At 42.1% G+C, this 12,997-nt stretch overlaps 1 protein-coding gene across 1 annotated transcript in view; it reads left to right on the top strand.

Annotated features, from left to right (window-relative positions):
• The first annotated feature begins 2,081 nt into the window (after positions 1–2,081).
• The window catches only part of LOC115382682 (poly [ADP-ribose] polymerase tankyrase-1), an 88,694-nt gene continuing 77,778 nt past the window's right edge, over positions 2,082–12,997 (top strand). Inside the window, exons 1-4 of the mRNA XM_030084512.1 lie at positions 2,082–2,607; positions 3,799–3,914; positions 5,324–5,432; positions 12,619–12,714. Coding sequence (XP_029940372.1) covers positions 2,106–2,607; positions 3,799–3,914; positions 5,324–5,432; positions 12,619–12,714 — 823 coding nt within the window. The 5' untranslated portion in view covers positions 2,082–2,105. The remainder of the gene's footprint in view (positions 2,608–3,798; positions 3,915–5,323; positions 5,433–12,618; positions 12,715–12,997) is intronic.

Below are 12,997 nucleotides of genomic sequence, written 5' to 3'. Positions count from 1 at the left end.
CATGAAGGGGAAGTTTTTCCCAACTCTGTGCAAAGTATTTGTTTTTGAAGTGTGATTGCGTTCTCAGTCATTAGTTGCAGTGTTGCGTTTGTAGGGAAAAAGGCTGCTTCGTTCTGATGGTTGGAAAGGAACTGATCTTGACGTTTCGGTTTGTCTTGACAGACACATTGAGTTCTGATTTGAAAACTCAGTTACTCATTGACATGGTATTGACTTCCAGTATGTTTGGTCAGTGATAAATAGAATTTCTCAGTAGACTGGCTGCATAGATTTATGCTTTCTGAGATGTACCCGCCTCAGACATTTGATCTAGACGTTGAGTCAAAGTTCACACTGAAAGCTTTTTCGAAAGTGCCTCCCATTTTCCAAACTCATATAATATTTAAAAATGTTTAGAATCATATCACATTTAATTGTTGTTAAATTTTTTATCTGCATGTATTTCAGCAGATTCAGATCAGATCTGTTATAAAGCCAATCAGTATCTTTAAAAGCTGCAAACGAGAATAAAGAAACACTCCGTTAATTTAGCTTGAATATGTCCTCAAATGGAAAGAATTCCTCCAAGAGTTCAGTTAATTGTTTCTGGTTTAAGAACAACTATTTATCAAAACATCCACTCATAGTTTGATGTGAGTTATTGTCTTGTGGTGGTAAAATACCACAGTGATGGAGCAAAACCAACTTTTAAACACTGATTATAACACAAATACATGCTAACACAAAAATGACACAAAGTCACACAATTATGTAATGATATTACAATAACATGCAGAAGTATGTTATGGAAACAAAGAACAGTAAATGGTATGATGTAAGAACACAATGTTATTTGGGTTCCATGTTGGTGTTCCTAATGTTTTTCACATTATAATTTGATACTGTGGGAAGGTTGTATGGTTAAGCAATGATAGGGACTTTCTGGCAACCAAGCATTTGTTCTCTGGGCATGAATTAATATAGAACATACATCTTCCCCTTGTGCTGGTTAGACACTTTAATTTGAAAATAGCCTGTAGATCTATGGTTGTCCTGCAGGCAATTTTTTTTTTTAATCTAAATTTATGTTTGTGGTACTTAAAGTGGGTTGCATGGTGGTGCAGCGGTTTGCGCTCTCGCCTCAGATAGAGAGGATGTGGGTTGAATTAATAGCCAGGCCTTTCTGTGTGGGGTTTGCATGTTCTCCCTATGTATGCTTGGATTTTCTCCGGCTACTCCGATTTCCTCCCACAGTACAAAAACATACATGTAAGGATAATTTCTTACAATAAAATCGCCCCTAGGTGTGAATTTGAGTGTGTGATTGACTGTCTGTTCACCCTGTGAGACCGGTGACCTGTCCAGTGTGAGGATTTTAATTCTGGGATTCACTGCAGCATCTCACACAACTGAACAGTATAAGGCAATATTGAAAATGCGCCTATGGATTATTTCTTCTCAGAAATGTAAAGAAAAAAAAATGTTGGGAGATAGTACCCCCAGGCTCCTACTTGTTTGCCCCTCATGCCCCCCTCCCTCCTAAATCCCTCTGGCTCCCTCTAGAGAAGGGCCAATCAGCACTTGGAAGACCTTTGTTTTGGTATGGATATCTTATAAATAAGAAAATAGTCCTCATGCATTTGTGTTTCTATTAAAAAATAAAATAAAATAAAATAAAATAAAATAAAATAAATTATAGACCTGCTGTTCACACAGGGCTGGCAAGAAGTGGATCAAGCCACTCTGAAGTTTTTGAGGGAGGGCAAATTATTTTATTTTTTTTACATTTTTTTTATTATTTTTTTTTGTATTTTAGTAGTTACTTAAAACATGTGGTTTGCGTGCATATTGTCATGTTATTAGAATATTAATAATATTATAATATATTAAATAATAATAATATCAAATATTAACTTCATTACAATGTCGCACAAAACCAGTAGTTTAAATGTCTTCCTCTATAATGAGAATAAATCTGATGAGAAAGCTCTGAATTGCAATTAATCATTATTTATATTGTGCTGTGACTGTGCAGTGTTGTTTGGAGTCGAGCGGAAGTTTGTTTTTCCCGACAGGAAAGCGTCGCCACTGTTTGTGTTGCTAGTGGGGACAGTAGTGTTGTGAAAATGGCGACGCCTCGTCGCTCCTCTCAGCAGCAGCAGCAGCCGCCGAGCTCCCTGCTATCCTCCCCTCCCCGCGGCTCCTCTCGGCCCGGCACTCCGCCCGGCTCTCCCGCTGCACCCGCCGACGATGCCGCCTCGATCCCGCTCGCACCCGCGGCGGAGAGCGCTCCTGACGGCGAGGTAACCCCGGCCTCTCCCACCTCCACTTCCCCAGCTCTGGCCCTCACCAGCAGCGGCAGCAGCGGCAGCGGTAGCGGGGCTAGCAGCAGCGCTAGCTCCCCGACCACCACCGAGGGCAGCGAGACCAGCCCGGGATCCACGCCCGATTCAGGCAGCGGCACCCCGGGCAGCAGCAGCGGCGGCGGGGCTAATGGTGCCTTCAGGGAGCTGTTCGAAGCCTGTCGTAACGGGGATGTGTCGAGGGTGAAGAAGCTGGTGGATGCGGTGAACGTGAACGCCAAAGACATGGCAGGACGCAAATCGACACCCCTGCACTTCGCTGCAGGTAACCACAACAAAAGCAGCTCGCGGATTGAAGGCAGACAGCCGGATCCGTGTTGTTATTGATCACAGAGGGCCATCAGCTGCAATATGGCACTGAAAGCATGCTCACCTGCAAGCTGTTGACATGTGTGTTTACTGCAAAATGCTCCCAGAGTAAATCAATACTAGCAGAAAGACTGTTTTTAGAAAGTCAACAGCGTTTTCTTTATTGTATTTTCATGTTTCCACTATAGAGTCGGAAGGCTCTCTACCACATTAACTATTATTGTCAATTCTAGCATTATTGACCTTCACATCAGGTATAATTGATGCTATGCAGTATTGTAAACATTTGATGATAATGTTAGTGTAGTTGTACTTTTGATTTTTCTAAACTTCTAAATAACAATACTTTTACTTCTTAACCCAATTTTTAACCAGACAAGTTTGTTTTTGTTTTTCTTTTTTTTGATCACGTGCACATCTGTAGTTGGAATCTGTGGTGTTTCAGAAGTGGAGCAGTTGTTTTTGTTTTTAGCCATCATTCCCCTGAGTTTTGAGCTGCTGTGCTTCAGGAGTCCGGGTTGTTGCTATGCTGCATGATGCAACTTTGAAATAATGAAGGGAAATGCATCCTTTGGCAACACAATCTCAGGGCTGTAGGGCTCCAGCTGACTGGCCAGCTCATTTATTGCAGTTTAATCATTTTTTTTGTGTGCTGTGAATGTTGATTTTACAGAGACAGTAAATTTGCATTGGCTCTATGTAAATACTTACTTTGGTTACTCCATTCTGCTGTCATCGCGATTATATTTGCAAGAGAAAAAAACAGATCGTAATCTAATCAAATAGCAGAAAATATCCACAATTTCTCAAAATACTAATCTGCAGTGATACTCAGAATGCTGAGCTGTTTTTAATTCTCATCAATGTGGACAATAAAAGAAGAAAAAAAAAACATGCACAGCTGTTTTACATCTGTGGTCTGTCTAATCCGCCACCAGAACAAAACAGATCCCTTTGTGTCGCATGACATGTTTGTTTTTAATAGCAGAAAGTCACAGACAGCAGAAACAAAAAAAAAAGTGTCCAGATATGAAGTTTAAAAGCACCAACAACATTTCAAACCTCTAAATTAATTGAAAGATGATATTAGATTACTTAATGGCTTCAGTTTTTGTAAACACAGACTTTTTTGTGTGTTCTGTCTCAGGTTTTGGGCGGAAGGATGTGGTGGATCACCTGCTTCAGACAGGCGCCAACGTGCACGCTCGAGACGACGGCGGTCTCATCCCACTACACAACGCCTGCTCCTTCGGTCATTCTGAGGTCAGTCTTCTGTTTTGTATTGCGAGCTTACGATGTTAAGTTGAGAAGTCTGGGTCTATTGTTCAAATCCAGATCTAAGAGCACACTGCACTCGGTATTTGTGACGAGAATAAACTGTTGTTTTGCTTTGTCCTCACATGGTTCTCAACTTAAAGATCACATAGACGGTAACCAATCATTTTCTCTCTTATCCTGCTTTGATACTCGGCTCGTGCCTCAACATGCATGTTTCGGATTATCCGCGACAGATGTGCTAATCCTTTTTGTCCCCTCTGGCTCTTAACCACAGCCACCAGTCCTCCATGTACAGTTTGAAATGTTCCAGAGGATCCAAGAGCTTTGTTAGAGAGCACTTAGCAAACTTGTCAAAGCTGTGGCTGTGCGATCGTTACAGCAACAAAGAGCGTTTTGATGAGGAGTCTGCTCCAATATTTAGCTCGTATTTTGAAGTAAATCATGGAGAAAAGCAGTGTAAGTTGATCTGTGGCTATTGACAGCCATTTGTCCTCATACTATGGAACCAAATGTTAATTTGTGTTCAACTGAAATTTTGATATTCACTTTAATTTTGTTTATTTACAAAGCATGTCACTTTTTAAAATCAGAAGCCTTATTTTAGGCGTGGTTAGCTATGTTTTTGTTGAACTGATGGATGACCTGTTAAAGATATGATAGTAGAGTTCCTGCACTAAACTCTTTGTTTGATGAATTTGCCTAAAGATTTCCATTGAGACAATATTTTTAAGAATATATACAGTCTATGTGGTCATATTTGTAGTGCTGTCGTTTGCATGTATCACTCACACAGCTGTATATGTATAAGCTGCTGCTTGTTAAAGCGACTCTATAGTGTTCTTATTTTCATTATTCCTGAAATACACACAGATAGATAAATCTAGTTATCTCACATTGGGATTTCATGTAGTCCCTCAAGTTATCTTCCTTCTGAAATTAACCGTGTTGGCTCTTACCTTTTTAAAGCCCTCATCCATTAAAAACGCTTGCCTTCATATTCCAGGAAGCCACAGTCTCAACAGCGATAAGTACACTGATTCATAGCATCGTATTCTTGTAATTTCACTCCAGCATCAGTTTTGCTGGCTTGCTGCTGTACAAGGGACAAAAGAGCAAATAAGGAAAACTGTAATACGACGAAGGAGCCATTATTGATGTGTTAGTCATGTTTTACTGTTCACAACCAACATTGTAATGTTATATGTAACAAAATATGAAAAAACTTTTGAGATTATTTTGTTGAGGTAAAAAAAAGAAAAGGATCTGCAGAGAAATGAAAGGTTTAGATTATTCAGTAATGAGAAAAGCTACTGAGCCATGACGTGCTGCTACTCTGTGCGTCTGTGTTTTATTGTCAAAGAAAGAATGAATGCAAATGTATGTTTTGTTTGTAGGTGGTGTCCCTGTTGCTTTGTCAAGGGGCCGATCCCAATGCCAGGGACAACTGGAACTACACGCCACTTCACGAAGCAGCCATTAAGGGAAAGATCGACGTCTGTATAGGTGAGAGCCCAAAAAGCACGCACGGCAACATAACAAAATGTGGATCAACAACTGTGTATCATGTCTGTAGAAATCCTGTCTCTCAGTGTCTGATTACATCATGACTGAATAATTTAGCGGCGTTTGGATATCTCCCTCTGTGGTGACTTTGCTGTGTCTGTTGGCTAGGTAAGATTAAAACGGTCAGTGGAGTGAGCCAAGAGGAAACAGAAAACGTGTCCCCGACTCCCACTGCAGTGTTTTTGTGTCCCTGGATATCACACTTTCTCATTTCCTTTCTTAACACCGTGGCTCATTTTTTGATGATAAAATCTGCATTGCGTGTGTGTGTGTGTGTGTGTGTACCTTTTGTTGCACATGCATCCACCCCCTCCAATCCCTCCAAAGTCACCACCTGGAGTTCTGTATAATCATACATTAATTTTAGAAACTGTAATAAACCACCCACAGACTGAACTGCTATCATTTCCCCGTAAGAGCAAAGCAGCAAATGACCCTATAAATTGCAGTTTCTGTGTAACTGCTTATTCTTAGGTTCCCCGGCTCATACAGGGAACACAAGAGCATCGATTCCTTTGTCTTGCTGGGAATTCACATTACACTGGAGATGAGCAGCGCGAGCTGCAGCTAAACGCGGAGTCCTGTCAATCTGTGCAGACTCTGACCTCTGTTAGGCTGCTCGCCGTCACAGCTAGCTGCCTGTCAGCAGCGTGCGGTCGCACCGACACATTTCCCTCAACAGAAGTGTTTTTTGAGTCGGCTTTGTGGAGGATATATTGTTCCGACTTTAATTTCCTGGGTAGCATCCATGCAGGTAGCCTTGATCAGTCATTATAGATACTTTCCCAACAGAACAGCGCCTTGAAATCCGTGTGATTTTGAAGTGCTGAGTAAAGAAAATAACACATTACTAAGTGTGAATGAGGAAAATAACAAGATTTGGGGTGTTAAAAAACACAGCGTGTAATGTTCACGTCATGTTCTTGTGTGGATTTTACAGTAAATGTAAGGAAATGCGTTTAAGCTGGGAAAAAAAAAAAAAAATCTGAAGAACTCTGCGTAACAGATCCCTGTGGAAAATTTGAAGGAGACAAGATTGCCCACAGCATGAAAACAGGCAGAGCTGAGTAAAAATATTCATGGATAAGCGTCGCTCAGTGTGAGAAAAAAGAAAAACCCAACTGTAATAATCACCAGATACACCTTTCGCAGAGTGCTGAGAGCAGCAAGAAGGAAAAGTTATGCCTTTTTTGTTTTTATTTGCACATTCGCAGTCGAGGAACATTTCGGCACTGAAAGACTGCAGAGCAGCAGAGGGCTTCAACAAGCCGAAGTACAAACCTCGTCCTGCTCTTTACACTGATCCTCCGTTATTGATTCATCAGTAATTATGAATGAGAGTGAAAATGAGGTAAAAGGTCTATAAGCATCGACTCTTGTTGACTGTTGATTTTCTGTTCTCATCATTTGAGACTTCAGAGGAGCACTTCGGAGCCGCTCAGAGCTTAATTTGTGTTTTTTATTAAATGCCTGAAGCTTGTTTTATCAGTTCTGGTATTGTGTTTCATCAGTGTTACCTTCCAGAGGAGCAGATCATGCAGGGAAAAGGTGTCTCCCGGCTTTTTTCTTCCCGAAGAACATGTCATTTTATGAAAATAGGACAGTTTTATAGACAAGATGATGTGCTAGAAATGAATTTGCTCATGAATTAATTAGGGCCATCTGCCTTTAACTTTGTTGGGTTTGTTTTTAATCAACGCTCCTGACGTGGCGTCTCTCGCCGTGGAAGCTGAATCGGGACTTTTCTAACAGCTGACGGTGAAACATTACCTGCTGCACGAGCCTGCTCACCTTAATCTCCATCTCATCGCCTTGACGACCAGCAGCCGTCGACACGGCCCGCGTCTTAGCAGCTTATTTACACACACTTGTTCAATCTAAAGTGATTTAATACAAGAGATATGTCGCGATTTCTATATTGAAAAAAGCAAGAATTTTCAGTTTTGACTGATTATATATTAATGTTTTTGAGGTTGTAGTTTGCCGTTACTTTGCATTGTCGTGAATGAATATGAAGTGGGCAAAACAGATTGGATATTTATCATAAAAGCATTTCCAACGCTGACAAATGGTCTTTGCAAGTGCCATCATTTTGTGAAGACCTCTATCAATATTTTGGTGGTGTTTGTCACCTATTTAACACTTTCTTTGATGTTAGAAATCCATCTGGTTACTTGTCAGCCACACGTTGCTTAAATAAAACTATTGATTGTGAGACGATCAGCTTGACAACTTTTAGTACATGAAAGTCGAGAAATTGCAGCTTTTAAATATTCCACTCATTCTGGGTTCTGTAAAGTGGTGAAATTATAATTTTTTTTTCCTGGACTCCCATGAGTCCCGTCTCCATTAAGACTCGAAGCTTCCCTTTCATGCAAATGAAGCCACATGTAAAACAGAACTTCTGGTATCATGTGAGATTTCAGCAAAAACAAATAGAAGCAGTGACAAATGCGTTCATTACCTGTGTGACGTGAATTTCTCACATTTTGGCATGACAGTAAGTTTTGTTGCATGATGTCTACTTCCACCGAATTTCAGTTTGCCATCTGTAAATAGCACAGTGTTTACCCACCTTCTGCTTTTTCAATGCAAAAAAAAAAACCAACAATTTGTGGACTCAATTTGTATGTCAATAACTTCCTTTTCTTCTCCAGTGTTCCTGAAATGAGCTTTTTCTTTTTAAGAAAACAGAACCACCATATCGCAGAGCTTCCATACATTGTATTGACAGACTCTTGTCAATGCGCAACTCCAATAATCATGATTAAGTTTGTGTGCTTGAGAGTTTGTTGAATGTAATTTAAACACTTATACAAGCAAACCTTATCAGACAAGAACGGGGTAGCTTTAGGTGGACGATAGGAAATTGCCTCAGAGTTACAACCACCGGACTTTAGAGGCAAAAGGTCAGACAGAGATTGTTCGATAAACTATTTTGAGCCACGTTTAGTTTTTGCAATGAACAATGCCGTGTAGACTTTGGGAGGCTCGTGGTAAGGACACATGCTGTGTAAACTGTTGCTATACGCCGCTCCGATTGGTCCATTAGTGGGTATGAAGGCTTCCACTTCCAGAAAACACACTCTAATAATAGTTTACAGGATCAGGATCATAAATTTGACGATTCCATTAGTTGTTTCCAGGTCACATTACCAAGTCGTGAGATAATTTGGAAATCTAGTAACCCATCCTCCACATATTTGCTGTATTTTTCTCACTTACTTCCAGCATAAAACCTCCTCAAAATAATTTAAAATTCCACTATTGATTATCCACCTGCATGATAACGTCCTTGAGTGTCGGGGATGTTGTTTTGCACTGCCTTATAACACTGAGCGAACATGAAGGCGAATAGATTTGATGTTTTTCTCCATTGTGTATTGAGCTGAATTAAGAATTCCAGTTTTCTTAAAAAAAAAAAAAAAAAACAGATTTGAACAAGGTCTTTTGAAACAACACACTACAGGTAATTTAGAGTTTATTCACTTTACAGCTTTTACCCGAGTACTGAATACCAGAACTTTTTTTTTTTTTTTAACTTGACCCTCTGGATGTAACTCCACATTCATCTTTCTTCAATCACAGCTGTGCAGCAAATAAAGCGTGCTGACTCTTGACTGCACTTACAATCAGTTCAAGGGATGTAAACAAACAACGAGCACGTGACGCCTGGAGGCTCCTTTATTGGACAGAGTTTTAGTAGCCTGTCATCTCGCCAGGTTACAGATTTGGCTGCAGAATGACATTTGAATGAGCTCTGATTTGCCTGCAAGTTTGTCTCAGCGTGGCGGACACCTCCCCTCCCGTGCGCTCCACATGTTGAATAAGAAAGTAATCTCTCGTCTTCTGATATTCTTTTTTTTTTCATTTTCGTTACTTTTACTCTCCCAGTTCGAGCCCCAATAAGTCATTTTGCTTCTTAAATAATCCTATTTTGACTCTGATGCCAATTCTTTCTTCACACGAGCTTGCACAGATAAAAGCAGCTCCTCTTGGATTATAATTTGTAGGTTAATTCATCGAAACACCTTTTACCAATCCTTTATTTATCATATATACTGAATTATCCACTTCACTGACCTCAAGCAAGAGAAGTCGAGTTTCCTCCTCCATGTTGGAGACAAGTTGTCTTTAATGAACTCCAGTGATTGCGTGGTAAATCAGGATCCACCTTAATTATTAACCACGACAACACAGTTCAACTCTCCCTTCAAGGCAGACTTTTGTTTTTTTTTTACGTTTTTCCTCACAGGTCCTGTCATGACTTCAGCCACCGGAGCAGAGCTCTGCACCCTTAATAAACAAAAGAACCATTTTAATGATTTTCCAACAAATCAAATTTACCTCGAGCCGCAAAACACGGTTAACCTTTAAAATGAGGCGAACACAGCCTCTCAAGTTTCAAATACACAGTAGTTTTGAAACACACGTCCTCCTGTGTTATACTCATTAAGTTTCCCAATTTTAGAAATTTCATCCTTCTTTTTCCAGCGTTTCTTAGAAAATTTGAACATTTTAAAATAGAATAGAATAGAAATAGTTTATTATTCCCGGAGTGAAAATTCTTTTAACCATGCTCCACACAGTGTAACAGCACTAACTAGTGGCCCAATATTAAAGCTATGTTGTTTTCAGTGCTTGTGCTGTTTCCATGTAAACGGACAAAGATTTTCAAATGTTGCCTTGTAAGCGCCAAACTTTTTTGAAACAAACACGAAAACAGTGAGTTTTCACTTGAAACGTTGTTGCATAAATGGGACTTGAGGTGCAGATCCTTTTGACGGCTTCTGATTGAAGAGTTGGTGGCCTTGAGATCGTTTCCATGAAGCATTATACTGAGGCTATGGCGGTCGGCGAAGTGTGCACTCTGTTTTTGGGCGGGGAGAAAATCTTTGCTCTAAAATGTCAAGAAAAAAAAAAAAACGATGCTCAGCTGTCATCCCAGTTCCACAGAGCCTACCGTGAAATCTTTTAATTGTGTGCTTTGTACATCAAAAGATTTTCCGTTTTGAGTGATACGGAACACAATGGGGTGGCTGTGGTGGTAATTTTCACATTCCAGAAGCTGAAAACAGTAAATAATTGGCTTTTCACCGGATAAATGACTCAGAAATTGCTGTTTATTATGATTCTTTTTTTTTTTTTTTGGCAGATTATTATCCTGCCAATCACTTTCTGACAGTAAATGATTAGCTCCAGCACTGCTTGCTGTGTAAACTCCCTCTCACTCGCAGGTGTTTGGTGCATTTATTAGCTGCCTGGAGAAGCTCGACAATATTATTCTAACCTCGGAAAAGGCTCATCTGTGATGCTACCAGAATAGGACCTCCTCATCCTCATTATGTGGGGTCACTGTTGCCCAAACGTTAACACATTTCTAATTCAGGGCCGATAACTGAGAGTAACCCGCGACCGAAGCTGCATGAGAACCTTTATCTGTTCTTCTCCTGCTGCTGTGATTTCTCAGCAGCTCTCTCTGCTCGTCGCTTTCACATTTTAAGCACCGCTATTCAGACGGAGCGGGCTGAGGGAAATCTGGATATCTGTGGGTTCATTATAATTGTGCACAAGTTCCCGATTGGTCACAGACTTTGCAGATGACAAATCTGACGTTGTCCCAAAGGCTAATCCTGCACATAAAGAAGGATTTAGGTTGTTCAGAGGGAGTGTTTGCAGATATTACAGGAAAACCGGTGCCTATTAAAAAAGGCTGAACATAGTCTTATGTGACTGTGAATGTGTGTGTCACTGCTGTTCCTCTCTTTACCTCAGTATGGACACATCTTTTTTTCTCCTGCTGTCGGGTATCAGTGTTGCTTTCTGCATGTGTGTGTGTGTGATTGGTGCAGAATGCACTTGTATATTTTTGTTGAGGGGCAAGTTTGTGACAAAGGTCTGCGTCAGTATCAGGGTAAAAACACAACACACACACACGGGGGTATCTCGTCTTCCTCCTCCTCCTCCTCTGCTGGGTTGAAGTTGCTCGGTTTAAAGTGTACACAAGTCAAAGGGCACGTGCGCTGGGAGCTGCTCAGCAGTCACAATAGTGGGAAGTGAGGGGAGAGGAAGGCGGCGAGCGTATTGACACCAGTGCCCTCAAAAGAGCTAATTTACAATACAACTGAGCGCCGGAAGAGTTTGTTATTCCGCTCATACCTGTTAGGTAGACGCATGGCTCTCCTCTCCTCTCCTCTCCTCTCCTCTCCTCTCCTCTCCTCTCCTCTCCTCTCCTCTCCATCTGAATCTCTTGTTCTGGTCTTTTTTCACCCCTCTCTTGTCGTCCTCTCTTTCCTCTGTAACTCTCAGCCCCCTCCTTACTCTCCCCCCCTCTCTCTCTCTCTCTCCCTCTCTCTCTCTCTCTCTCTCTCTCTCTCTCATCTTGCTCTCCGCTGCATCGCTCAGTCAGTTGGAGAGGCGAGAGTCTCTCCACTCGCGCTGCCTGCCTGCCTGCCTGCCTCGTCGCCGTTGCTGCCGCTGCCTCGATTAGCTCTCGCCTCTCGCGCCTCTCTCCTCCTCGCTCTGTTTTTTCCCCCCCCACTTATCTTCTTAGCTAAATCACAGCTGTCCCGTTTGTCTCCCATGCATGTGGTTTTATTTTTCGCGGCCAGTCACGTAGCTGCTTTGTTTGTTGGGTCTTCAGTTTCTCTGGCGGTGTGATGTAGCGTAGCTTTCACTGCTGTGTGTGTGTGTGTGTGTTGTTTTTTTTTTGTGTGTTTGTGTTGTTGTGGCATGTCTGTTTACATCAGCAGCATGGCTCGCAGGGCAGGGGCAGCCAGGGGCAGCCGAGGGAGCAGCGCTAGCAACAGAGGAGGAGCAGCTGGAGGAGGTGAAGAAGCAGCAGAAGCAGGAGGAGGAGGAGGAGAGAAATGGGAAGGAGGACTCACAACCGGACTGCCAGGAGAGCCAGGAGGAGACAGATTAGGGGGAGCAGGAGGGCTAGCTGAGGATGAAGTTGTCCAAAGAGGAGGAGGTCCGGGACGAACAGTGTACGGAGCGGGATGTGTGTCGGCAGGAGCAGCGGCGGGAGCAGCAGGAGGTGGACTGGGAGGAGGTGTGTGTCGAGGAGTTTGCATGTCAGTCCAGGAGCTCAGCTACTGTCTGTGTCTGCCCTGTTGTTGCACAGTGTTACTGCAGCACGGAGCCGACCCCAACATCCGCAACACCGACGGCAAGTCCGCCCTGGACCTGGCCGAACCGTCCGCCAAGGCCGTGCTCACAGGTCAGTGACACACACACACACACGAGAACGGTACAATTATGTCTGTTGATGACCGAAAAGACTTCATAACTCAGCCATAACTGCGACTCCCCCAACCTTGACCTCACCCTTAAACTTCGTCACCTAAAAACGTCTTGATTTTCCTCATATAGACATTTAATTGTTTTGTCGCCATGATGACAGAGAGACATGACTGGAGCCCCCATGGATTAATGTGCAATCGAAGTTTAGTCCCCAGTAGTACAGAAACAGACATTTTCTTGCCTTCTGGGAACAGATCATT

This window comes from Salarias fasciatus (assembly GCF_902148845.1).
Source record: "Salarias fasciatus chromosome 7 unlocalized genomic scaffold, fSalaFa1.1 super_scaffold_4, whole genome shotgun sequence".
Lineage (NCBI taxonomy): Eukaryota > Metazoa > Chordata > Actinopteri > Blenniiformes > Blenniidae > Salarias > Salarias fasciatus.
Note: the sequence above shows the minus strand (reverse complement) of the source record. Positions and strands in the feature narration are given on the sequence as shown.